We start from the raw sequence: 25,787 nt of genomic DNA, 5'->3' as shown, positions 1-25,787 counted from the left end.
TATTCCTTATATGTTACTCTTTCATTGCGTATTTTTTGAGACAGGGTCTCACTGTATTCCTTTGGGCTGCCTGGAGACAGGCTTTCCTTGTGCTTAACAGAGCTTGATCCACTTCTGTCACTGCGCACACGTGCTTTTTTATTTTTTCTTTTGAGAGGGTTCTGATTATCCTGGACTCAGAATAGGCCTTGGACAGAGATCCACCAGCCTCGTCTCTTCGGTGCCAGGATGAAAGGCTTGTGCTGCCATGTCTGGCTCTGCTGCTCTTCTTAAGAAAATGACTGTGTTTGGTGGTCAGAGCTATGTTTGGGAAGGTTAGACAGGAGAATCATTACAAGTTGAAACTAGCCCATCTTAAAACAAATAAAACAAAAAGCAAACAAATAGAACAAAACAACAAATAAAGTGACTTTGGCTAGGCATGATGCCATTCAGGAGGCCAAAGCAGAAGGCTTTCTGTGAGTTTGAGGCTAACATGTGCTACAGTATGAAATTCTTAGCAAAGAGGGTTTCTGTGGTTGTGGTATTGATGTCATCTCATTGTTTAGGCAGCAAAGGGTGTCTCTCTCTCTCTCTCTCTCTCTCTCTCTCTCTCTCTCTCTCTCTCTCTCTTTCTCTCTCTTTCTCTCTCTCTCTCTCACACACACACACACACACACACACACACCTCTTTGAGTCTTGAAAGTACTATCCAAGTGTATATTGAATGAGATGGATTGACACAGTTTATTCGCTTTCAGGTTTGTTTTGGAACAGTACAATGCACTCTCATGGCTAACCTGTGACCCTGCAGTCCAGGACAGACGCTCATGTCTCCCAGTTCATTTTGTGGTGCTGAATCAGTTATATAACTTCATCATGAATATGCTGTGATCCTCGTTTGATGGAATTACGCAAGGAAAGAACGGGAAGAAAGGATATTTTGCTGCAAGATTAAGTTACAGTTCTCAGTGGAAGTCATTTGTGATGGGGTCTAATTCTTATTACTTCAACAAATATTGTTTTGACTTGGGGGGCGGGGCTATAACCCTATTTTTCATTGACTTTACTGAGCTCTTTAGGATGATGACTGATTATTCAAAACGTATTATAACACTTTCGTAGCAAAAATTAACCTTTTTTTTCCAGTCACAGTATTTGTGAAAAGTAATGAGCCATAGTACCCATTAATGTTAAAGAATATTAAAGCATGGAGAGGAACATGAGGAACAATGAATTCCAACATATGGCTTTAGAACATCAGGATGTTCTTGTATTGGATATAGTATCTAGTATTCAAAAATGCCTGCATCTCTTATTTATTGTAAGTTTTTAAATGTATAAATTGTCTTATATTTCTTAACCTCTTTTATAAAAATTTTCCTAGAAGGTTTATACTGCCTTCTTGCTTTAAAGCAATTGGTCTAAAATATATGTAATCGTCTTAATTAAAACGTTGCAGTAGGGTTGCTTTTAGAGTATTATTTTTTTGTAAGGGGGTGGGGTGGACAGTAAATTTGTATTGTCTCAATGTACAGTTTAACAGGGATAGAGGGGAAATAATGTCCATGCCATTGTGTGTGGAAGATTTACAGCTAAGCTGTAGTTGCAGAGTACATGTACAGTAATGAAGTTCACTGTGTTTATAAACTGAAAAGGTACCGGGTCTTACAGCATTTTATATATCACACCTTTACAGAATAACATGATGGCAATATACATACGTGATATTGTTAGGTGGAATAACTTAGAATAAAATGAGAATTCTTGAGTTATATTTTGTACTATGGTTTAGGGCTATGACTAATATTTCAGGCCATTTCCAGTGAAAGAAACTTAGTTTTACAAGAAAACATTTGCTACTGAATGCTTACACTAATCTTGGTGTTTAATGTTACATGCTTAAATTCTTTTCAGTTTTCACAGTGGCACATTTAGGCATGGGGATAGTACTAATTATGAAATTTCCTGCAGGATCTGTTCTAAGGTTGAAATTTAGCCCAGCTCTAGGCATTTTACAAATTATTTTAAGAACAGTCACTCTTGATTGTTTTACTTTTTATTTTTAAATTAAAGATTGGGAATGCGTGTGAGAGTATGCATAAGCATGGCAGGAAGAGAGGGGGGAGAGAGAAAGAGAGAGAGAGTGAGAAAGAAAGAGAGAGTGAGAGTGTGTGTGTATATGTGTGTGTGTGTGCAATCAAACTGTGGTGTAAATAGATCCTCAGTGAATTCTGGTATTCAGACTCTGTTCCACTAGTGAATGAACCATTTTCTAAACGTTTCCCTTTGACTTTTTTATTTATTGAATTTTCTTGGTTTGGAGATGGCAGTCCCAAACACCAGAGTCTGTACTTTTCTATGACACAGCTCAAATTAAAGTAGGGCACATGCCAAGGAGGTTCTCACCTCCCTAAAGAAGGGACTTGAATTTTAGGGACTTTAATTCACCCTTTCCTTCAATCCAGCTTTCCCCCTTCTTGTTTGCACATGCCAAGATAACTGCTTTTATGCAGGCTTTACCCCTGAAAAACTCCTTTCTACAGTGCTGCTCACGAGAGCCCAGCCAGTCTCATGCCTGCATTGCTGACTTGAACTCACAGTCGCCAAGTCTACCTATCTTTCTTGGAAGCAGTCTTTCAAAATTCCTACTTGTATATTCATCCATTGTTGACAAGGACAAAATCAGTTGTATTTACAAAACTCTTAACTCGGTATTTTTTTTTTAAACTGAATCCTGTTTTGTAAATAATATACATTTAATGTTGCTTAGCATAAAAAATACTTTCTTACAGTAATCTTCTTTAAATTGGGTATATGAAAACATTACCAACTCTTGTTTTTCTATAAAGAAATACAGTTAATAACAAGGTTTCAAATTATTCCTTTAACATTAATAGAACAATCCAAATGTTGAGCATATTTTGATATTAAACTAAAGATCACGTCTCTGTTTTTAAATTATGCTAACACCACCACAGATTATGTTGACGTATTTTCTTCTGTATTTTCTTGGTGGGACTTGAGATTTGAGGAAAAAAGATGCTTATTTGGAATTTCTATTAAGAACTATCCTTGTTATTTTCTTAGCTCAATAATTACTCAAGAAAAATAAAAGATTATAATCTCAGTTTAAAATTACTAATGTGTGACAACCATACCTCAGTTTGAAATAGATTTAACAAGATTATTCCCTGACATTTTCTTCCATGTAGCCATAAGCAGGGACCCAGCATACAATTCTTCTTACCTAGGAATCAGGAACTAGTCCCAAATATACAGGATTGAGTCATGGTTTGCTTTTTTTTTTTTTCCTTTCCTTTTTTTCTCCCCTTTACACATCAGATTTTGCTCAAATAGGAGGTAACTAAATAGCCATTAGAAGAAGAAGTGAAGCCTTTCATGCAGGATGATAGATCTAACTTATCAATGTACTGTCACAGTACATTAATCGTTTTATTTGAGTAGGTAAACAAATTTGCACACTTTTCCCCAGTGAATTCCCAACACCTTGACTTCCTCATTTCAGTGCTAATAACCTGTTTTGTGTGCAGTTAATCCATTCTGAAGCAGGTGAAAGGTCAGTATTTTAGCATTTTAAAAGATGAGTTATATAATGTCTGCTTCCAGCCAGTCTGCAACATCTAGCCATACCTTTCTTATGCAAGCCATTCAGTTATCAGGACTGTGAATTAACACTGTATGAATACATTTCTGTACACCTTATTGTTTGGCCAGAGGGCCACCAAGTGTACTTATATGTAATCCTTAAATTTTAAACTAGCTTGTGATTTTTAAATATTTCTAAACTTTTCTTAAACCACTAAAATTAAGCTCTTACTACTTAGTCAACTATCCTCAGCTGTATTCGTCTTCAATTGTCAGTATGGCACAGATCACTGTATTAAAATGCTCTTTCGTCTTCATATTTACCTTCTGAGGTCATTTTTTAACTTAATGTGTTACTACAAAGATTTGCAGATCTTTAATCAAGCACTATGTTAATACTGTAATATCAAAATACTATGTCGAATTATTTCAGATGTTCAGATTGAATAGGGTAAAAGAAAGTCTTTAAATGCTATCGCATCCTAGACCCTCTTCCCACCTACTATGGCATTGCATATTAGTCTGTTGAGACATTCATTGTTGCTTGACTGACATTTTGGTCTGGGTTTTCTTTTAATATTTTATTTTAATTAAAATTAGGAAAAAATGTGTTCAACAATTTTTTTTTTGTCCCATCTTCTCCAAATCAGTGGGAAAAGCTTACCTTTTGGTATATCTTAGTGTTTTCATGGGCCCAGAACTGTGGTTTAAATTTTTATATGTATTCTCATTCTCATATTCACTCATACTCACTCTTTTTCTCTCTCTCCCTCTCTCTCCCTCTCTCCCCCCCCCTTCTCTTTTGTGGAGTATAAATTAAAAAAACTGGATTTGGGACCTACAATACTCCTCAGGTTGAGATATTCTTGAAGTTTTAAAATAGCTTTAGTTTTTAAAGTAAACTGGATTTGTGGACCTTAAAGTTACTGAGTTTAAACTACAAATTGTAACATCATTACTGAACATGTCCGCATCAACCCTCTGAGAATAACTTGGTCACTTTATGAAGGGGCGTTTTTAAGTTGTTTAGCAGTGACATTTAATATGGTCCAATTGCTTTTCTTTTTAACATGACAAACAATTTTAAAAGAGACTAAGGAACAAACACTATTGCGCCGAATGCCATAACACTGAGTTGTACAAATTGTGATTGAGGAGATGAAAAAGTTTATACTTTTTAAAAAAAAAAAAAACAAAAAACAAAACTTCAAATGGAATAAATTATTCATGAAGCCTTCCTTGTGGTGTCTCATTCTGTGGAAAGTACAAGCTCCTTACAGCTTCCCCATGGTTAGCAGCAGGGCTCTTTCTGTGTCATTTGCTTGGGGACGGTGGTTTTGAGGCAGGGTCTTGCTATGGAGACCAGGTTGGTCTTGAACTCAGTGATTTCCTTGCTTGTGCCTTCCAAGTTCTGGGATTAAAGGACTGCATGCACCACTAATCTCAGCTCTGAATAATTTTTAAAAGAGAATGCTGGTTCTCCACACCCAGTATTGGTGATGTGTGTGTGTTTACACACCCAAGCTCCTTTTTGTCTTACAATTTGGTGTTAATTATTCAGTCAAAATAGTTATGTTGAAATAATAATAGTGTTTTTCTTTGTGTCTTGGGTGTGTATGTATGATCACCTAATCATGTTTGAATCATAAGGAAAAAGTTAAATATTAAAATATGAATCATGCATTAAAATAGCCGTGCATTAGTCCCGTAGGCAGTGGTATAAAATGTTTTGTTCAGACTTAAGCAAAAGTTATGATCATTTAAAAACTTTCTCCCAAGAGTTTCAAAAGCTTTCATAAATGATGGTGTATGGCATTGAAATTTGTATCTCAAATTATTTCTTATAATTTTCCTCTGATTCATTTCTACCTTGTTATTACTGTTCTCTATGAGCCATGCAAATTAAGCATTTTTACAAGTAAGAATATTCATTGTTTGGACAACTGCATACATCTTTTCAATTGTGGTTTACAGTACTCAGAGCCAATCTTTGGGCACTGTAACTTAGACCTCATTGGTAGAGCACTTTCCTAACTACAAAACTCTGGCCTCAGTCTCCAGCAATGCAAACAATGTCTCAAGTAACTGTTGGGCGGTTTGCAAAGGAAATGCTTTTTTTCTTTCAGTAACTATGCATAAGGTGTTTATACTTATTCCTAGTGATACCAGTTGTTTGGAGAGATCTCTCTTACTCACCCCTAGGCAAACACAGTTTCTCTATTGGAGCTATGTGAGCCATGATTTTGTCATAAGCCAAGACTGAAGTCTAAGAATGGTCGTTGGTTCCTTTTATGAGTATTTTCTTTTGAAAACTTTCCTGTCAGAGCTTTCCATATGAATTTCTTTAAAGTAACGAATACAGGGAGTTAAAAGCATGTGAGAAATGGCAAACATTTTCAAGGAGCAGGAAACTCAATCCTGGACACTGTCTTGATCTTTTGGTGTCAGTAGCACACTGTTGATAGCCACACATGAATTTGTTGGATTTGAGAGGTGAACTGAAAGAATACTATTTTTCTCTTCAGACTGTTAATAAATTAAGAAATGGTTGGAGTTATACTATGTAGTCATTGAAAATAATTTGAGAAATTTACATGAAGAAAATCCAATTTAGATGAAACGAAACAGTTTGAATTGGACTCAATCTATTACGTATAAATAACTTACAAAAGTGTTGAGAATTATGGTCATTTATTAGTGGAAATCACTTTATTAATCATGTTGAACGCAAATGCCTAGGCTTTGCTTAACAGAGTATTACGGGATTTGTGGCCTGTCAACAGCAAGTTGCAGTGCGTCTTCTGGCTCCCTATCTCCCTACACACCCATAGGAAGAACAAGAGCATGTAACTCAGATCCCAGATGTCTCCTGGTCTGCTTATGGGGGTGTGTGATTGTTTGTTTGTTTGTTTGTTTTGTTTTGTTTTTTTTGAGACAGGGTTTTTCTGTGTAGCAGAGCCTTGTCTGTCCTGGACTTGTTTGTAGACCAGGCTGGCCTCCAATGCACAGAGGTCCACCTGCTTCCCAAATGCTGGGATAAGGCATGCACCACTATGCCTGGCGAACACTCAATCTTAGAGAAAAAAAAGAAACGAGGCAGGGTTTCTCTGTGCAGCCCTGGCCTTCCTGGAAGTTTACCTGTAAAGCAGGCTGGCCTCGAACTAGACAGCTTCCTGCCTCTGATGTGCTGGGATTAAAGGCATACACCACTACTGCCAGCTTTTTGTTTGTTTTTAACAATATAAAGAAGAAAATGTTGTTTTTGGCTCATGGGGAAAGGATTTTTTAAAGTGTCTAAAATGTGTATATTCCTGAGCTGCTCACTATTCTATTGTTATTCTCATTTTTAGTCTATACTGTAGGAGGGTGCCGATCCTGGTCCAGAGACTCAAGACCTCTTGGGTATGAGTGCAAACAGAAATTCTGCATGAGGAAAAAAAGAAGCGGATTGTTATGTGTGTGTGGATGTGTTCAGGTTAATACAGTGTGTATGTGTGTGTGCGTGTGTGTAGGCTAGAGAACTATGTTGATGGTTGTTTCTAAGGTGCTGTTTGTACACAGTTTTGTTTGAGGCATGCTCTCTCCTGGGACCTGGTGCTTACAGCAATCCTCTGATTTTTCCGCCTTTCTTCTTCCTCAGTGCTGGTAAATTGTTCATCACCACCCCTGGCTCTTTAACGTGAGTCCTGGGCTCCAATCAGGTCCTCATGCTTGTATGGCAAGCACTTTGCTGATTGAGCCATCTCTTCAGCCAAAAACGAGATTTTAAAAAAAAGTACTCCCCTCCTCCCCACCCTCCAATACTGGCCCAGAGAAACTTTATTAAAGAATGGCCTTTTGTGAGCAGGGCGTGGTGGCGCACGCCTTTAATCCCAGCACTGGGGAGGCAGAGGCAGGCGGATTTCTGAGTTCAAGGCCAACCTGGTCTACAAAGTGAGTTCCAGGACATCCAGGGGGCTACACAGAGAAACCCTGTCTAGACCCCCTCCCCCCCCCACACACACAAAGAATGACCTTTTGTATAGATAAAAGCCAAAGACGACCTTATTTTGTCCTGCCCTACTACTATACAGGGGTGGAAAAAAGGAAGTTTACAGCTCTCAAAACTTGTAGTGTTTCTAGACTTGAGTTCAGAATGCCTAACTATAGACCTTGGCTCTTGGATTCTTTTGTTCTGAGAAAGTCTTTATAGCATGAATTATCCACAAAGTCCATCTGGTTCTTATAGTGTTCTTTGTTTCTGCCATCTGTAAGGTTCTATAGAACATAAGAATCTCATCTTTGAAGCCTTTTGCTAGTTGTTTACAAGGACATGGAGATGCCAGTCTACAATCCCAGAGAAGGCAAGAGGATGACAGTTTCAGTCCAGTCTGGGCTATGTAGCAAGACTGTCTCAAAAAAGACACAAAGGAAAACAAGTTAACATCTGGGGATTGTTAGTACTTAGGAAACTAAGTAGGGCATTGGGTTTGAGGCCAGGCTGGAATAAATGGCAAGACCTTTCTGGAAAACAAAATCCCAAATAATTGTAATTATTTGGCTGTAAATTATTGGTCAGTGTATTGATTGTCAAATGTACTCTTTTGACCTAAGCATATCAAGTATTAGGTAAAACTACTTTATTTGGGTTGGTCGTTAAGAAACAATTATTTTGAGACATAGTCTCAATCTCTTGTTACAGACCATGCTGACCTTGAATTCTCCATAAATTTTCCTCAGTCTCATAAGTGGTAGGATTATAAGCCTGCACTACCAATACCTAGCTTGCAATAAACTCTTTACCTGGTCTTTCTCCTCCTGGAGTGTTAGTCACCAAATCCCTTTATATCTTGATATCAGGAAGAAAACCAGTATCAAGCCTTGTTTCCTTCTGTAACTTCACAAAGGGTCCTCGGTTTCCTCCTAGCCTGTTTAGCATCTAAGTTCATTTCCACATATACCTCAGATGAAGTTCCCTTGTCATACTGCCATTTATAACACCCTCTGTGCATCTGCTACACTGCTTCCCAGCTTGTACTCTGCAACTATTTGTCTCCACCAAAAAGCTCCAGAAAGACACAAAACGGGGTTTATTTGGGTAACCATTGTTACAGGCAGAATGTAGCACATGTCATCTTTTACTAAGATGTTGAACTATTCTTGAATACTTTCAACCTCTTATTATAACCCAAGACTTAGCTGAAATGTGGGTTTTACCTATAAATAAAATTCTAATATTGTAGTTACTTTGAGTTTTCATTTGCAGAGTGCAAAGCTTACAAGAAAGAGATGTTAAAGGTGTCTGAAAGCACTTTTAAATAGTTCCTAGCAAAACTAGAGACAAAATGTAGTGCCTCTCTAGCTTTCCCTCCTTCATTCCTCTACCCATTCTGGCAAAAAGATCAGCCTGAAGTATTATCAGATTTAAGACAAAGCAACATAGAGTGAAATCAGAGGACACATTTAGCCTATGTTTTCCTTGACTCATGTTCTGGGTGGTGGACAGAAAGAGTCCGGGAAATCTTTGGAAAATGCAAAGAAACAAAAGAGTCGAAACTGGTGCTTTCCTACTTTTTAAGATTTTAGGCAAAACACTCATCAAATCAAATCAATCTAAACAGTTTTAATATGTTACGAAGTCGGTTCCAGAAATTAGCAGCAAATGAGCTGTTTGGGAGCACTGATAAACTGACAGGTTATAGGAGCAAACATGCATGAAGAAGGGTGGGGATTTTATTGTTTTTGAAACATTCTTGCTAGAGCTCCAGCTATCTCTGCCCTCCAGGTTTCTGAGGGATGAGACGACAGGCATATGTGTTAACCGTTTTCCATTGTGAGAGGTGTCTTCTAAGATCCTTGTATTTCTTCATTTTTTAAAAAAATATTTATTGTATTTTATGTAGCTGTCTTCAGACACACCAGAAGAGGGCATCAGATCCCATTACTGATGGTTGTGAGCCACCATGTGGTTGCTGGGAATTGAACTCAGGACTGCAAGAGCAGTCAGTGCTCTTAACCTCTGAGCTATTTCTCTAGCCCTAAAGGTTCAAAGAGGTCCCACCGAGATTTGAACTTGGATTGCTGGATTCAAAGTCCAGAGTGCTAACCATTACACCATGGGTCCTGCTGCTACTGCTGCTTCTTTTTTAAATTGGATATTTTATTTATTTACATTTCAAATGTTATCCCCTTTCCCAGTTTCCCCTCTGCAACCCCCCCCCCATCCCTTTTCCCATTACTCTGCTTCTATGTGGGTGCTCCCCTCTCCACTTACCTACTCCAGGCTCACTGCCCTAGCATTCCTTTACACTGGGGCATCACACCTTCACAGGACCAAGAGCCTCCCCTCCCATTGATAACAGATAAGGCCACTTCACCTCCTTCAGTCCTTCCCCTAACTCCTCCATTGGGCTCCCTGCTCACTCTGATGAATTGGCTGCTAGATCCTTGTATTTCTGAAACATTGTTACTGTTTCCCAAGAGTACTGAGTAGTTCAATCTTTAATTTCTTGAACCATCACTTGTAGCACGTGCTTTCTTCTTGTTTATTCCTCTGAGGATAGGGAGAGGAAGTAAATCAGAGTCAGCCAGCCAGTCAAAAGGATGCTCACTTAATTTGGTAAAGTCTTCTCTTGATTTAAACAAAATGTATGAACAATGTTTCACCTAATCTAAGCCTTCAATAATTATGACACCTTTGTGTCCCACTAAGGGGAAATTTTACCAAGTAAAACAACACTACTGATAAGCCTGATTCAGAGATGTCAAAATTTAAAAAGAAATGCCATCACAGAATTTATAAAGTATCGTCATAGTTGGGCATAAAATGGGCTTCGTACTACAGTAGTCATTAAAAGAGATTGTTTCTTCAGTTTTGTATGATAATCAAATTTGAGATAATCAAAGTTGTAACATAAACAAATAGACTTATTCCTACTTTAAAGAACTATTTACTATTTGTGAAGATAATATAATTAAACTTTTGAACTACAAGGTATTTGTGAAAGCTGATTTTACCTTCTTTAAGGAGTCAAACTGTGAGGACACAATTAAAACTCCAAACAATTTTTTTTTTCTTTTTTTTGGATTTTCAAGATAGGGTTTCTCTGTGTAACCCTGGCAGTCCTGGAACTCTGTAGACCAGGCTGGCTTGAACTCAGAAATCTGCCTGCCTCTGCCTCCCAAGTACTGGGATGAAAGGCCTGTGTCATCACTGCAGGCCTAAAACTCCAAACTTGATGGCTGTTTTTTTTTTTTGTTTTGTTTTGTTTTTTTCAGTAGGGTGGCCAAATTCTGTACGATTACCCAAATAGTTTGGCAAGCATTGTTTTCATGATTTGAAAGACTTCTAAGTTGATAAGAGTGCGACCTCCATACTTTTGCCTTAAGAATTCAAGCTGTGCTCACAGTGACTGAAAGGAAAAACGAAGCAAGGGGGACAATGAGAAAGGGACATTTCCGCACTCACTTCTGAGTCATTCAGGCTGGGCTCATTTACTGTTCTGTTTCTTGAGGTGGGCTGTGCGTGCATGGCCCTGATCTGAAATATCACCTTGTTCTTAGGTGAGCTCTTCTTATTAGTCCATCAAACCAATGCCTTGAGTCCTCTTTCTCTTTTCCTGTGAAAAGGCTACTCAGGAAGTTTAAATTGTTTAATCTCTTAGTTTTGATCCTTCCAGCTCTCCCCTTTTTGTGAGACAGTCATTTTGAAGTTCAGCCTGTGTGTGCTGAAATTACAAATAAGTTCTCTTCTCTCTCTGTCTTCCTGTCTCTTTTGAGACTGGATCCATGACCCACAGAGATCCTGCCTGTCACAGAGATCCTGCCTGTGCCCCGGAAGTGTTGGGATTAAAGGCACATGCCACCAAACCCAACCAATAATTGTATGCTTTGTAATTGTGAAATCTATTTCAATTACATTTTAAAAAAATATGCAGAATTGGACTTGATGGTGCACATCTGTAATTTCAAGAACTGGAAAGCTGAAGTGGTAGGATCCTGAGTGCTAAGGCTTCACATATAACAAGACCTATAACTCCTCACTATATCTCCTTCCAATAATAGGAAATATATCAAGTATTATGTGTATAAGACATTTGTTACCATCTACATTTGACCACATTGGGTATCTATGGCATATGATTATATATGATACATAATAGTTACAGATGATTGCATATATTTTGGTTCACAGTACTAAAGGTATTACTCTGAATCAAATGGGATAATTTGAGAAACACTGTATCACATCTCAGTTTTTCTGTTTCCTTTGCTGATTCTCTACCCTGAAAGCTGAGTTTATTTTCTGAGATTTTCCCTCTCTGAGAGCCTTAGAAATATTTTAAAAATTTTTTGTAAGCTAAGTGGTAGTAGTACAGGGCTTTTATCACAGCACTCTGTCATGGACACACAGAAAAAAACTGTCTTGAAGAAAAAAATTTAAAAGAAATGATCAGTCAAGCTGGGTGGTGGAGGCACACACCTTTAGTCCCGCACTTGGGAGGCAGAGAGACGTGGAGCTCTTTGAGTTCAAGGGTAGTCTGGTCTTCTGAGTTTTAGGATAGCCAGGGCTACACACACACACACACACACACACACACACACAAATCCTGTCTTGGTTGGTAATTCGTTGAAGGATGCTCAATTTTTTTTTTTTGTTTTTAAATATTCATTTATTTCCTTTTTCTGAGTTTAGGTGTTTTGCCTGCATATTCTGTGTACAATATGTCTTCAGTGCCCATAGAGGCCAGAAGAGAGTTTTGGAAATGTAATTACAGACTGTTAGCTGCCTTGTGAACTCTGGTCCTCTGGAAGATCAGCTAGTGCTCTTAACCATTAAGCCATCTCTCTGGCTCCAGAAATACTTTTTTTTTTCTTTTCTTTCTAGACAGGGTTTCTCTGTGTAACTCTGGCTTTCCTGGAACTCACTCTGTAGAACAGGTTGGCCTTGAACTCAGGAAATCTGCCTACCTCTGCCTCCCAAGTGCTGGGTTGAAAGGCGCCACATTTGCTCAGAAATATTTAATAAGCAAGCCAAGCCAAGCCAAGCCAAGCCAAGCAAGCAAGGAAACAAGCAAACAAGGAAAAACTATTGTGTGTGTGTCCTGCAGAGGCCAGAAGAGGGTGTCAAACCCCTTGGAGTTTTGGAGCCACAAGTATAGGTACTGGGAACTGAACTCAGGTCCTCTGAAGAGCAGAATTTTTTTTTTTAAAGATTTCTTTATTATTATATCTAAGTACATTGTAGCTGTCTTCAGACACCTAGAAGAGGGCATCAGATCTCATTATGGATGGTTGTGAGCCACCATGTGGTTGCTGGGATTTAAACTCAGGACCTTCGGAAGAGCAGTCAGTGCTCTTAACCGCTGAGCCATCTCTCCAGCCCAAAAGCTGCATTTTAATAAAATAGTTCAGAGGCTTGACAGATGGCACAGCATGCCAGGTGTTGGTCGCTGAGCCAGATGACATGAATTCAAGTCCCAGGACATACATGGTGGAAGGAGAAAATGAGCTTCCATGAGTTATTCTTTTTTCTCACAAGTAAACACATGCACAAATGTCACACACACACACACACACACACACACACACACACACACACACACACACAAACGCGCGCGCGCGCGCGCAAGGTCATGCAAACCTTGGGTGAACCAGGAACAACAACCACAACAAAAAACGTAAGCTGGTGAAGATGGCACAATCCTATAATTCCACAATTTGAAAGGCTGAAGCAGAAGTTCAGAGCAGCCTGGACTACATAGTGTGGCGCTGTCTCCAGAACATTTATTATGAGATAAATAGACTTGCAATTTTTAAGATGGTGAGACTTTAGTTTTGATTTTCTTTCACAAGTGCCACATATAATATTGAGAAGGTTCCACTGAATTCGTTCCTAAAATTCACTCTTGAATAGGATTTTTGTAACCTCGAGACCCGAGAAAGCTACCAAACATAGAGCCTCTAGTATGAGCCCTGGGCAGACAGAGGGGTTGTGTCAAGTACCAGTCATCCTTGTCTACATAATGAACTCCAGGCCAACAAGGACCACATATACCTTGTCTGAAAAACAAAACCAACCTCGAATGCAAGCCGGAAGTGGTAGCATGCGCTTATAATTTGGGTACACACCATAAAACTAAATAATGAAAAGTTATTACACTTTGGCCTTAGTGTATAGACTTATGATTAATTACTTTTTTTTTTTTTTTTCGACACATGGTTTCTCTGTGTAGCCCTGGCTGTCCTGGAACTCACTCTGTAGACCAAGCTGGCCTCGAACTCAGAGATCCGCCTGCCTCTGCCTCCCAAGTGCTGGGATTAAAGGCGTGCGCCACCACTGCCCGGCTTCATTACTTTTAAAATTCCCCTACACACAGGTCTTGGGATTCTAGAACTTTCTAGACCGCACCGGCAGGGGTTTAAAGGAGGCTGCAATCGGGTTCCATTAGGCAAATTTCTGTGGAGGAACAGAGCGGACAACTTTTGCCATTTAATACATTATTGTTATTTAAATGTCGCGATAATTGGTTCGGGGGTCGGGATTTCGCTCTGACCGTTTAGGAACTCATCTGACAAGGTTCCAAGAGAAAAGCTCTGGAAAACAAGAAAGTGTAACACTCCACGCTTTCGGAAGCGGGGAGGGCGGTGACGGAGGAAGGGGCGGGCCTGCGCATGCGCAGAGCGGCCCTAAGCTGGCTTTTCTTATCGCCGCCGACGTCTTCTCAGTGCTGTACGGTGGCCGGCGCGTGCCAGAAGCTTGGGATGAATGGAGGTGCAGGGTGCAGGTTGAACTAAGTCTCTGCTTTCCCCTCTCTCCTGGTTGCTTCTCCCTTTTTTTTCCCTTTCCTTTTTACTTTTTTTTTTTTTTTTGCAGTGTCCCCATTCTGATTCTCGCTCTGTCGACGGCACTGTTGGTGCCAGCGTCAGAGTTCTTGGTGCCTGAGTCGACTCCGGGCATTGCCGGGGTTTGGGGATCTGGATAATCACCTAGGCCCAACTTCGGACCGCGCTCTCCATTTCTGCCTCGTCTGGCTCTCGGAGGCGGAATCCGAGTGGGTCCCTTGAGGCTGGAGGGTTGATCTTAAGGTATGAAGCGTCGGCTTCTCGGGCCCAAGTGCCGCTTTGTCTGAAGTCCGCCTGACTCTTCGCAGCCCGGGTCACTCGATTCTCATTGCTGCCTGGCAGAGACCCCTGAGTCCTGTCACCTCTGCCTTGAGCTTACTCTACTGTTAAAAGACCAGCGCTTACTATTGAAACAGCAGCATTTCTGCCTACGATTCTTTGTCCACAGCTCTGCTAGGGAGTAGGTCTTAAGACTGAGTGGTCTCTGTTAACTGTTCCATGTCACCTCTCTTTTCTGCTACCTTTTGAAAATTTACTCAAAACCACAGTGCCCAAGTGAGACTCTCTTTAACTCCTTCAGCTGACTGTACATACACATCTACCTCTATAACAATAGGGGTACGGAATAGCGTTGTGGCTTTCAGAACCATGCCTCTGACATTACTTTTGGCCCGTGAGATGATTTACCAGTGTTTCCATGTAGTTGGGAGGTAGAAAGAGAAGCCCAACTGATATTTATATTTATCTGGTAGGCTTGTAAAATGAAAGAGATCTGGCTGCAGCCGTTCATTTTCTCTCCATATTTCATGGAACTCATGTAATGGGCATAATGAGGGAAGTCTTGGCTGTGTTCAGGGTAGGAGGGTTCACTGGGACACAAAGTATTAGAGCAAATGATCTCTAAATTGAGAAGAAACATTAATCTGCAGTTTTCCTTCTTATCTTCCAGATGTCAGTAGAAACATAGAGACAGAAACCTGAGCTTTAATTGTGCCAACAACATTGCCAATGCAAGGACCTACTAAGTATTTAGTATACTTTGTTAGATTTTAAAGAAGGTTGTCATATATGTGGGAAGTAGATACCGATTTTCATTTTGTTGTTTTGGACTCCTTAGGATCGAGAGCGATGACGCCCGAGGGTACAGGCCTGCAGTTTGTCAGCCCTTTTGCTTTTGAAGCTATGCAGAAGGTGGATGTTGTCCGCCTGGCGTCCTTAAGTGATCCGGAATTAAGACTCCTCTTGCCCTGCCTGGTGAGGATGGCACTTTGTGCTCCTGCTGACCAGAGCCAAAGTTGGGCACAGGATAAGAAACTTATACTTCGCCTCCTGTCTGGAGTGGAAGCTGTCAACTCCATTGTTGCACTGTTGTCTGTGGACTTCCACGCTCTAGAACAAGATGCCAGCAAAGAACAGCAGCTTAGGTAAAGTTCACTTGTGTGTTAGGACTTGGGAGTTACTTGATATTCCAGAGGAGGGGGTTGTAATGATGCTCAGGTCTGTCAGAGCTCCCCCAGCAAAGGGAGAGTAATGTCTGAGAAGCATTTGACAGAGGTCTTTTCTAGTTAAATTCCTAAGAGCTGCTTTCTGTGTTATAAAATGTTGCTCAGAGAAGATTAGCTACATATTAGGTCAGTTACTCTGAGTGGGGACTGAGGAGGAGAAAGTCTTCTAGAGTGGAAGGTTTTATGGGAATGACTGAGCTTTTAAAATTACGTTGCTCCCCACTCCCCCCCCCCCAGACTCCAGGCTGGTTTTGTATCCTTTCATGTCCCTTGTGTATCTGAAAGCTATTGTTACTGAAGTCTGTGGCAATTACTAATTTACAGTTTCTGAGCTCTTGCAATATATAGACAAACAGTGTTTCGGAGGAATGGAAACCATTTACAATGAGTGGATTATTGCAGGAAAGGATTGCCTTGCCAGTGTCTTAATGTGTTTCCCATGTTTGGACTTCACTAGGCATAAACTTGGAGGAGGCAGTGGAGAGAGCATCCTGGTATCACAGCTTCAGCATGGGCTGACACTAGAGTTTGAACACAGTGATTCCCCTCGTCGATTGCGGCTTGTGCTGAGTGAATTGTTGGCAATTATGAACAAGGTGCTTTAAAAAAAACCTCCCTTTTCTTTTTTCTTTTTTTTTTTTTTGCATTTTTTTTTCGAGACAGGGTTTCTCTGTGTAGCCCTGGCTGTTCTGGAACTCACTCTGTAGACCAGGCTGGCCTCGAACTCAGAAATCCGCCTGCCTCTGCCTCCAGAGTGCTGGGATTAAAGGCATGTACCACCACGCCCAAAAACTCCCTTTTCATCTCACAATATCCATGACTTAATATTTACATCTAGAAAATAGTAAAAAGGGCTGGTGAGATGGCTCAGTGGGTAAGAGCACCCGACTGCTCTTCCGAAGGTCCAGAGTTCAAATCCCAGCAACCACATGGTGGCTCACAACCATCCTTAATGCAATCTGATGCCCTCTTCTGGAGTATCTGAGGACAGCTACAGTGTACTTACATATAAATAAATAAATAAATAAATAAAAAAAAAAAAGAAAATAGTAAAAAAATATCAGCAAGAAGGCAGGCAGGTTACATGTTCTGCTAGTATTTCTGTTTGATTTGTGTTCTTTCAAAGACTGAAGTGATTTATTTTTTATTTTTAGAGATAGAGTTTCTCTGTATAGTTCTGACTTTCCTATAGCCCAGGTTGGCCAGATCCACCTGCCTCTGCTATCCAGTACTGGGATTAAAGGTGTGTGCCACTACACCCAACTATTCAGTATTTTTTTTTTTTCCAGACAGGGTTTCTCTGTGTAGCCCTGGCTGTCCTGGAACTCACTCTGTAGACCAGGCTGGCCTCTGCCTCCCAAGTGCTGGGATGAAAGGCGTGTGCCACCACTGCCTGGCAGGATTTTCTTTTTGTGTGTGTACGGAATTGATATAATTGTTTTTAAGATCATCAAAATAATTTTTACATTTTTATTTATTTTATGTGCATGAATGTTTTGCTTGTATATATATCTGTGTACTCTCTGAGTGCCCGGAGTCTGCAGAGCTCAGAAGAGAGCACAGGATAACTTGGACTGGAGTCTTTGATTGGGAGCCATGATGTTGGTGCCAGGACCCAAACCTAGATCCTCTGCAAGAGGGAGGAGTGCTCTTAGCCACTGAGCCATGTTTTCTCTCCAGCCCCCTAAACATCTGTCATTTCACTTGTAGAAATGACTAAGTTGGATAGCACCTTTTTGTTGGGCTTGACTTTGAATCTCTAGAACATCTGTACATGGTGTACATCTGTAATCTAGTGGGCCATGGTAAGGTGGGAGACCAGAGAATCCTTGGAAGCTCCAGGCCAGGTACCTTGGTGTGCACACCAAACAACAGAAAGAGGGACCCATTGGGTTAGAGAGATGGTTTATCAGTTAACAGTACTAATTGTCTTACAGAGGACTCCGGCATGGCTTCCAGCCCCCACCTGGTGGCTTACAATCATCCATGACACAGGCGATGCACAGACAAATCAGGGTTTACAGGAAACACACCAGTGTGAATGAAGGACACAAATACATGTACACAATAACACACACACACACACACACACACACACACACACACACACACACAAAGGTAACTTAAGTCATGGACCTTTGGCTAATGGTTAATTGAAACTTTCCCACACTTAAATTTTCCCACATCTCTTGTAAATACATCCTGGATGTGATAAGAGACATTTTCTTCTGTGGTGATTTTAATGTCTAACATGGCCTTACTATGTGAGAAATTCTGTTACATATTACCATAGGAAATTTAAGGAACATAGAGGTTATTGTCTTGATGTTTTTTTTTGTCTTTAAGTTTCTGCTCCCTCCCCCTTTGAGACCTATCTTCCTATTTTCTTCAGATGACTTCAGACTTCTAATCTTTTCTTATCTCAGTTTTCTGTGTGCTAAGATTGCTGGGGTGTACCACTGTTCCAGGCTCAACGTTGTCATTCCTTGTGGGTTTTTTGTTTGTTTGCTTTTTTGTTGTTTTTCCCTTTGTGTCTATTGATCACTAGAGGTAAATGAATTCTTTTTTTGTCATACTGCTTTAACAGTTAAAAGAGTCCTTTTATTTTGGTTTTTGAATGTAGGTATGATGGTTGTGTTGGCACATATGTAGAGGTCAGAGGTTACCTTCATGAGTTCTTTCTGTGCTTCCTTCCACTGTGGGATCTGGGAGTCACACTCAGTTTTTCAGGCTTGTGTGGCAACGTGTTTTTACCTGCTGAGGCACCTTGCAGACCAATATTCGGTTTTTTAATCAACAGTTTATACATACAACATTTCTTTTTTTTTTTGTTTTTGTTTTTGTTTTTTCGAGACAGGGTTTCTCTGTGTAGCTCTGGCTGTCCTGGAACTCACTTTGTAGACCAGGCTGGCCTTGAACTTAGAAATCCTCCTGCCTCTGCCTCCCGAGTGCTGGGATTAAAGGCGTGAGCCACCACGCTCGTATCATACAACATTTCTATACTGTTTCTTAGCTTGCCTTATCCTTTAATTTTAAGTATCTCTAAAAATGTAGGTTGGAATCAATTCCTCTTACCACCTCTGTCTCTGTCCCTCTCTTCTTTTTTTTGGAGGGGGGACAGAATCTTACTAGGTGCCAGGGTGGCCTTTTAACTTGAGACTTTTCTACCTCAGCCTCTCAAATGCTGAGATTATACAGTAGCCAGCATGGAGTTCTGAGACTACTGCTACTGTGTGTGGATAATAATCATGGTTAACCTGTTCAGATTCTGATAGGATCCCACAGACTTTGCCTCCGTGTGTTAGCCATATTATAGGTAGTGAGTTGAGGCTGGTATGGGACAGCACACCTTCCATCCCAGCAGGAGAGAAGCAAGGACAAGATGGTGTGTTTTATGCCATCGTAGGTCAATAGATTGAAGGCTAGCTTGGTCTGTGTACTGAGTTCAGACCAGCCATAGCTACATAGTGAGACCCCCATCTCAATGGCAGCATAAACCCATGATTTCTGAGCTCAAAAAGAAAACAATTACAGTTTACTTAAACTTGTTCTTTCTTCCTTGTTTCCTTCTTCTCCCTAAGGTGTCAGAGTGCAATGGAGAGTTCTTTTTCAAGTCTTCTGAGCTCTTTGAGAGTGCAGTGTACTTGGAGGAAGCTGCAGATGTCCTTTGTATCTTACAAGCAGGTACTTTACGGACTGACTGCCAAGATGTAGCTCAGTACAGATACAGTGTCTCGGGAAGGGTCACTGTGTGACCCCTCAGCCTGCAGAGCTGTCTGTGTCTGGGTGTGCACTGGATGTCCTGAGACTGGAGGTACAGGCAGCTATAAGCTGCCTGATGGGGATGCTGGGGCTCAACAAGAGCAGTATTATCTCTCCAGCTCAAATTTGGTATTTTAAAGACTATCAAAACGGGCTGTGGTCCCAAATTTGGGACATTAAGACAGGAGTATTGCGTCAAAATCCAGACCATCTTGGTCTACAGAGCGAGATGATATCTTAAATAACTGTGCTTCTCACCCCAAAAAAACCCTTAAAAATCTAAAAGTTATTTACTAGAAACATGTCTTAAAATATTAAATTAAAGGCTGGAGGGATGGGAAGCTTGGGCCTCACAGCCTCACAGTGCCCCCCACGCGCCCCCCACGTGCCCCCCCACGCGCCCCCCACGCGCCCCCCCACGCGCCCCCCACGCGCCTCACGTCTTTTCAGACAGTTCAGATTCTGAATGACTAGCGTTAGATCAGAGACGCAGTGACGTCTACTTTTTGTACAGTTTGCCTTGTTATAGAGATGTTAGCAGTGTACATTTAATTTAATGATTTATAACTTTAATGAGCTCATAAATGTTCATAATATGTTAGATCAAAAAGCAAAGGGCAGAGGGGAAAAATAAAAACTCCGTTTTAGTTAATATTAAAACTACTAATGAGGGGATTAAACTAGATATTAAATATACTTACTATTACAACAATATTAAATACATATATGTATTATTAGAACTAACATACATTTTTCTTATGTACCTTTTTTGCTTTTGCAGATTCTTTTTAATAGGTATATATGGTAAAATAAAAACAAGAAAATATAGAAATGTAAAGATTTTAATTAAAAAGCTTTTTAGACCAGCACTACTCAGGGAAACATCTGCTGTATTCCGGGTTGTGCTGTCCAGTTGGCAGCCCCCCCTCCTGCCTCCCGTGGCCTGTGGGTTAACTGAAGTGTAGCTAATGTGACTGAGGAACTAGTACTTAAGTGAGTTGCATTTTGGTGACCTCTTGGAAATGTCTGGCTATGGAAAAGAGAACCCTGTAGGGGTCACGTCTCAATAGATAGTGGCAGTGGCTTTTTCTCTTCCAGAGCTCCCTTCCCTGCTTCCTATAGTGGACGTCGCGGAAGCCTTGCTGCGTGTTAGAAATGGAGCCTGGTTCTTGTGTCTCCTGGTAGCCAATGTTCCTGATAGTTTTAACGAAGGTAAATATAATTTAAGAATGAATTATTGGAAAGCTTGGATTTTGCATACTTGGGCCTTTGTTTTTTGGACAGTCTTGCTGTGTTCTCCCAGCTGTCCTTGGGATAACCTGGGAGTCTTTTGTCTCTGCCTTCTGAGTGGGGCTGGTGTTAAGAGGTGCATGGCACCATGCTTAGTGCTATGCTTTCCCTCCTTCTGGGCAAGGGTAGGACCCAGTGCCTAAGCTACAGCCCAGACCAGTCTGTCGTTTAACTGAAGTGTGTAGACACGCTATATTAGCCATTTAATACAATTATTGTGGTGGTTAGGTATGCCATGTTATTTTTGTCTCTTTCCTTTGTATCATTTTTTATCATATATTTGAGTAATGTGTATTATAAGTCCAGATGACATTCTTACTGCTTTTATTTTAAGTAGTTAATTCTTTTTTCCTTTGATTTATTTCCTTGTTTAGTTTGTGTGTGTTTGCATATGGGTGTGCATGTGGTGCTAAGCATCTTGTCTTGCTGAGCTATGTCACCAGCACCTTTTTCTCATTTTTTTTAAGCAGGGTCTCACTGTGTAGCCTGGTAACCTTGAACTTTAAGTTATCTCCCTCTTCTCTGTGTTAGTATCACTGTGTGGGCTGCCATGCCCAGCTGATTTTAAGTCCTTTCTCAGATGTGGGGAGAAGCTCTAGCTGTACACTTAGTATTTCTGCTGCTCTCCATTGAATTGCCTTTGTTTCTTGTAATGTATAGTTTATTTACATTTATTTTTATTTTGTTTTTATTTATGTGTGTTTAGGATTGGACCCAGAGCTACTTGCTCTGCCAGTGAACTTTGAAGGGTAGAATTCTTGGCAACAATTTCCCCCAGGATTTTGTCAGGAAAAAATGTTTATTCTGATAAAATCTATTTTAAAAGTAAAATAGCTTTTCTTTTCAGTCCTGAGGATTGAGCACAGAGCCTTGCACTGGTCTGGCAAGCCCTCTGCCACTGTTGTTCCTCTATATCTCTTTTAACGTCTTCATTCTGAGACAGGGACTCACAAGATGTCCAGGCTAGACTTGAACTCACTTTGTTGCTCAAGCAGGCTTTGAACTTGTGACCTTTAGACTTGTGAGCCTCAGCATTGTTACTAGGCTGCACTAATCGCTGTTTTGTTTTCTCAGCATTGTTTGCAGAGCCTCATCAGTGTTAGCCAGGTGCTCTTCTGCTGAGCTCAGCCTTAGTTTGTTGTTGTTTTCCTTGTGACACTGAATCCCTATTTAGCTCCAGTTTGCCTGGATTCTGCTATGTTGTCCAGGCTGGCCTCCAATTGGAGATTCTCCTCCAGCTCCCTAGAGCTGTGACTGGAGCTGTGTATCTTGGCCAGCTTGAGTTACTTAGTTGTTCACTACCTTTGTCCTTGTGGGTTTATAGTAGCAGGTGGGACTAGGTGTTGTCCTCCAGGTTGTTATTTGCGAATCCCGTTGACTTGGTTTCTATTGCAATACTATCAAGTTCCCAGGGTCTGCCTTCTACACTGTTTAAGTTGCATAAATGGTTAATTTTCAAGAATGAAGAAGTGGTTTATAACACCTTACTTAAAAAGGCTTAACAAAACTTAAAATAATAGGGGCTCTTAAATGATAGTTTGTAGGGGCCTGATCAAAAACGGAGAACGGCAGGATGAAGAAAGTCTCGGAGGGAGGCGCAGGACAGACGCCCTACGCTTCCTATGCAGAATGAATCCTTCTCAGGCCCTGAAGGTCCGGGGCATGGTGGTGAGTGAGTCTCTTGTCTCTTTGTAACAGCACTTTTTATAGTAGGATTTTTCTCAAGATTGTTTGAGAATCCTTTAGAAACGGGGAACTTTATTCATATCCTGAGTATGCTGCCTCCCTCTTGGGTCTTAGGTTTTGTGAGCTCTTTTCCTCTGAACTTGAGGTGCATTAAATTTTAAAATGTCCCAGACCTTTTCCTTATTGTATTGAGTTTAACTTATTTTTCTCTCTGTGTTAGGTGGAAGAATGTCACTTGCCAGGCCTTGGAGTAGCTTTGACATTGGATCATACTAAAACCGAAGCTTGTGAGGATGGAGTGAGCGACTTGGTTTGCTTTGTTAGTGGTTTGCTTCTTGGAACAAATGCAAAAGTCAGGACTTGGTTTGGAACCTTCATTCGAAATGGACAACAGGTGAGAGTCACATGATCGTAGGGACGACTCCTTAGAAGGAGCTTGTTACCTAGGCCTGGTGGCTCATACAGGAGCTCCTGCTCTTGGAAGACTGAAGCAGGAGGATTACTATGATTGCAAGGATTACTATGATTAAAAGCCATAGGAGTCAGGCATGGTGGCACACACCTTCATCCCAGGACCCTGCAGTAGGAGACAAGTGGATCTCTAGGAATTTGAGGCCAGCCTGGTCTACATATCAACTTCCAGGCCAGCCAAAGCTACATAGAGAGACTGTGTCTAAAATTACCAAACAAAAGCCATGGTGGGAAGGAGGAAACAAAAGAAAGAAAAGGTATCTTTAGACCAGTGGTTGTCAGACTTAGTTTTAGGAACCTCCTGAAAGCTATATGTTTATATGGCTTTTGTCTTTTGATATTTCCCAATTAGAAATTAAAAATTTAGAAATACTCAGTTTATTAAAAATAAAAAACTCAATTAAATATAAACAGGGAGGGAGGGAGGGAGGGAGAGAGAGAGAGAGAGAGAGAGAGAGAGAGAGAGAGAGAGAGATGTGTGCATGTGTGTGTGTGTGTGTGTGTGTGTGTGTGTGTGTCTACTTTTGAGCTGTCTTGGTATTTAGTCAGGGCTGGCCCTCAATTCTTCCTTAGACTTGAGCCCAAGCCTCCTGATTACAAAGATCATAGGAATGTCCCACCATGCTTAGTAAATATTACATTTTTAAAAAATACAAGTGTTTAAAAAAACCAAACTATTGAAATAGTAGTACTGCTTTACAGTTTTTAAGTCTCTTCAAAGTCTAGTTTAGCAGAAGTCTTTGGAGAATGTACTGTACCCTAGTGAGAATGGGAGGGACAAGGCACCGTCTCAATATTGTGACTAGGTATTTGGACTTTCTGGGCCCCTGAAAGAATTTGGGGATGCTCTAGTTTCCTATGTTAGGGTTTTGAGAACTCTTATCATCAAAGTAAGTTATAATCTGGGTTTTTCGAGACAGGGTTTCTCTGTATAGCCCTGGCTGTCCTGGAACTCACTCTGTAGACCAGGCTGGCCTCGAACTCAGAAATCCACCTGCCTCTGCCTCCCAAGTGCTGGGATTAAAGGTGTGTGCCACCACTGCCCGGTCTATAATCTGTAATTTAATATATGTGTGTATGTGGTAAAATACATATCAAAGTTTGCATTTATTCATTTTTTAGATACAGTTCAGAATATTCACAGTATAGGGCTGGAGACTCAGTAGGTAAAATGCTTGCTATATAAACATAAGGACTTGACTTTAGAACCATAGTAACCATGTAAAAGCAGAGTGTGGTAGCAGTTGTCTGTACTTCCTGTGTTGGGGGAGCTGACACGTATATGGCCTGGAGGCTTCCTGGTCAGCTGGTGTAGCTGGGATGTCGTGTTTCAGGTTCAGTCTAAAGACATAATGTGGGGCAGCTGAAAGGGTAGCCCAGCAGTTAGGAGAACTTCCTGCTTTTCTGGAGGACACAAGTTCTGTTCTTAGCACCCGTAGTGGGCAGCTCACAGCCGCCTGTAACTCTGCTTCCAGAGGATCTGGTGCCCTCTGCAGCCTCCCTTTCCTACGTCCATATGTACGTACACACAGGCAAATAAATAAAAGATAAATACATATTTAAAAATATAAAGTGAGAAGTTGGAAGACACCCAGTATTTGTTTCTGGGTTGTACATATAGCTTGTGTGTATGCATGTACACACACACACACACACACACACACACAGAGAAAAGGAACCTTGGCAGTGTTATGCATATATAGCCATTATCTATTTTTAGGATTTTGTTTTCTTTTTTTGTGGTCAGAGTTTATACTGGTTGGTTAAGCACTCTCTCTGAGTTCTAGCCCCAGTGCTCTGCAGACTCTGAACCCACTCAACTACCTGTTCATCCTTTTTCCTGTAAACTGGTGATCAGGGCTTTAGGTTGTTCTGTGTGAATTCTGGGTCCCTTTGTAAGGACCTCATATGAGTCACATTACAGGATACTTGTATGTTATTTCCGTAACATAAAGGTTTCAAGGTTCATTCTTGCAGCATGTGTCAGAATTTTCTTAGCCAGGCATTGTTACATATACTTTTAATACTAACTGTAGCTAGAGGCAGGGTTATGGGCTAGATACATATCACATTCTCTGCCAGCTGGACTACATCCTGAGGCCTCCTCCACCATATAGAAGCCCCCCCACCCCGCCCCGAAAGGAATTTCCTTCCTTTTTAAGGTTAAATAATACTCCATTGTGTGTATATATTCATTTTGTTTTTCTATTTACCTTTAGATATATATCAGATATTTTATTGTACATAATAATAATTTAGTGAACAATATGATGCATTATGTTTTGTGGTCCTGGGATTGAATCCAGAGCCTCTCATACACTGAGCTGCTAAATCTCACTAAGTTGCCAAGATTGTTCTTGAACTTGGCTTCTTTCTCTAACCTGAGCAGTTGAGGTTACAGGTGTGTCTTGCAGTAGGTTTGTTTGTTTTGTGTGTGTGTGTTTTGTGTGTGTGTACGCATGTGCGTGTGCATGTGTGTGTGATATAGGCTCTTTCTTTGTTGCCTTGGCTGTTCTGGAGTGTGGTAGCCCAGGCTGACCCAGTCTGAGTCTGTGCGTTGACTGCAGGCATGGCCTCCATTGCCAGCAGTCTTCCCCACTCAACATGGCTTTTTTTTTTTTCTCTTCTTTACTTTTCCATTTATTTATTTGTTTGTTTGTA

The 25,787-nt window shown here is 40.7% G+C and overlaps 2 protein-coding genes, 1 long non-coding RNA gene and 1 other non-coding gene across 15 annotated transcripts in view; 2 read left to right on the top strand and 2 right to left on the bottom strand.

Annotated features, from left to right (window-relative positions):
* Positions 1-4,826, top strand: part of Med13 (mediator complex subunit 13) — a 90,564-nt gene extending 85,738 nt beyond the window's left edge. The window contains exon 30 of the mRNA NM_001080931.2: positions 741-4,826. Coding sequence (NP_001074400.1) covers positions 741-873 — 133 coding nt within the window. The 3' untranslated portion in view covers positions 874-4,826. The remainder of the gene's footprint in view (positions 1-740) is intronic.
* Brip1os (BRCA1 interacting protein C-terminal helicase 1, opposite strand) overlaps positions 1-25,787 on the bottom strand; it is a 103,084-nt gene that overhangs the window by 32,585 nt on the left and 44,712 nt on the right. The gene's annotated exons all lie outside the window — the stretch shown is intronic.
* Positions 9,620-9,691, bottom strand: n-TQttg2. The gene has a single exon. It is a non-coding gene; the product is annotated as a tRNA-Gln (tRNA).
* Positions 14,250-25,787, top strand: part of Ints2 (integrator complex subunit 2) — a 46,929-nt gene continuing 35,391 nt past the window's right edge. Inside the window, exons 1-9 of one of the 12 annotated variants that reach the window (XM_030246300.1) lie at positions 14,250-14,354; positions 14,444-14,655; positions 15,362-15,422; positions 15,530-15,836; positions 16,375-16,513; positions 19,499-19,601; positions 20,778-20,891; positions 22,507-22,637; positions 22,876-23,049. In XM_030246300.1, the coding sequence (XP_030102160.1) occupies positions 15,541-15,836; positions 16,375-16,513; positions 19,499-19,601; positions 20,778-20,891; positions 22,507-22,637; positions 22,876-23,049 (957 nt within the window). In that variant the 5' untranslated portion in view covers positions 14,250-14,354; positions 14,444-14,655; positions 15,362-15,422; positions 15,530-15,540. Of the gene's footprint in view, positions 15,837-16,374; positions 16,514-19,498; positions 19,602-20,777; positions 20,892-22,506; positions 22,638-22,875; positions 23,050-25,787 lie in introns of all 12 variants that reach the window. The other 11 variants (XM_006534180.3, XM_006534176.3, XM_006534179.4 and 8 more) reach the window with 11 other exon arrangements.

Source organism: Mus musculus, chromosome 11 (assembly GCF_000001635.26).
Source record: "Mus musculus strain C57BL/6J chromosome 11, GRCm38.p6 C57BL/6J".
Lineage (NCBI taxonomy): Eukaryota > Metazoa > Chordata > Mammalia > Rodentia > Muridae > Mus > Mus musculus.
Note: the sequence above shows the minus strand (reverse complement) of the source record. Positions and strands in the feature narration are given on the sequence as shown.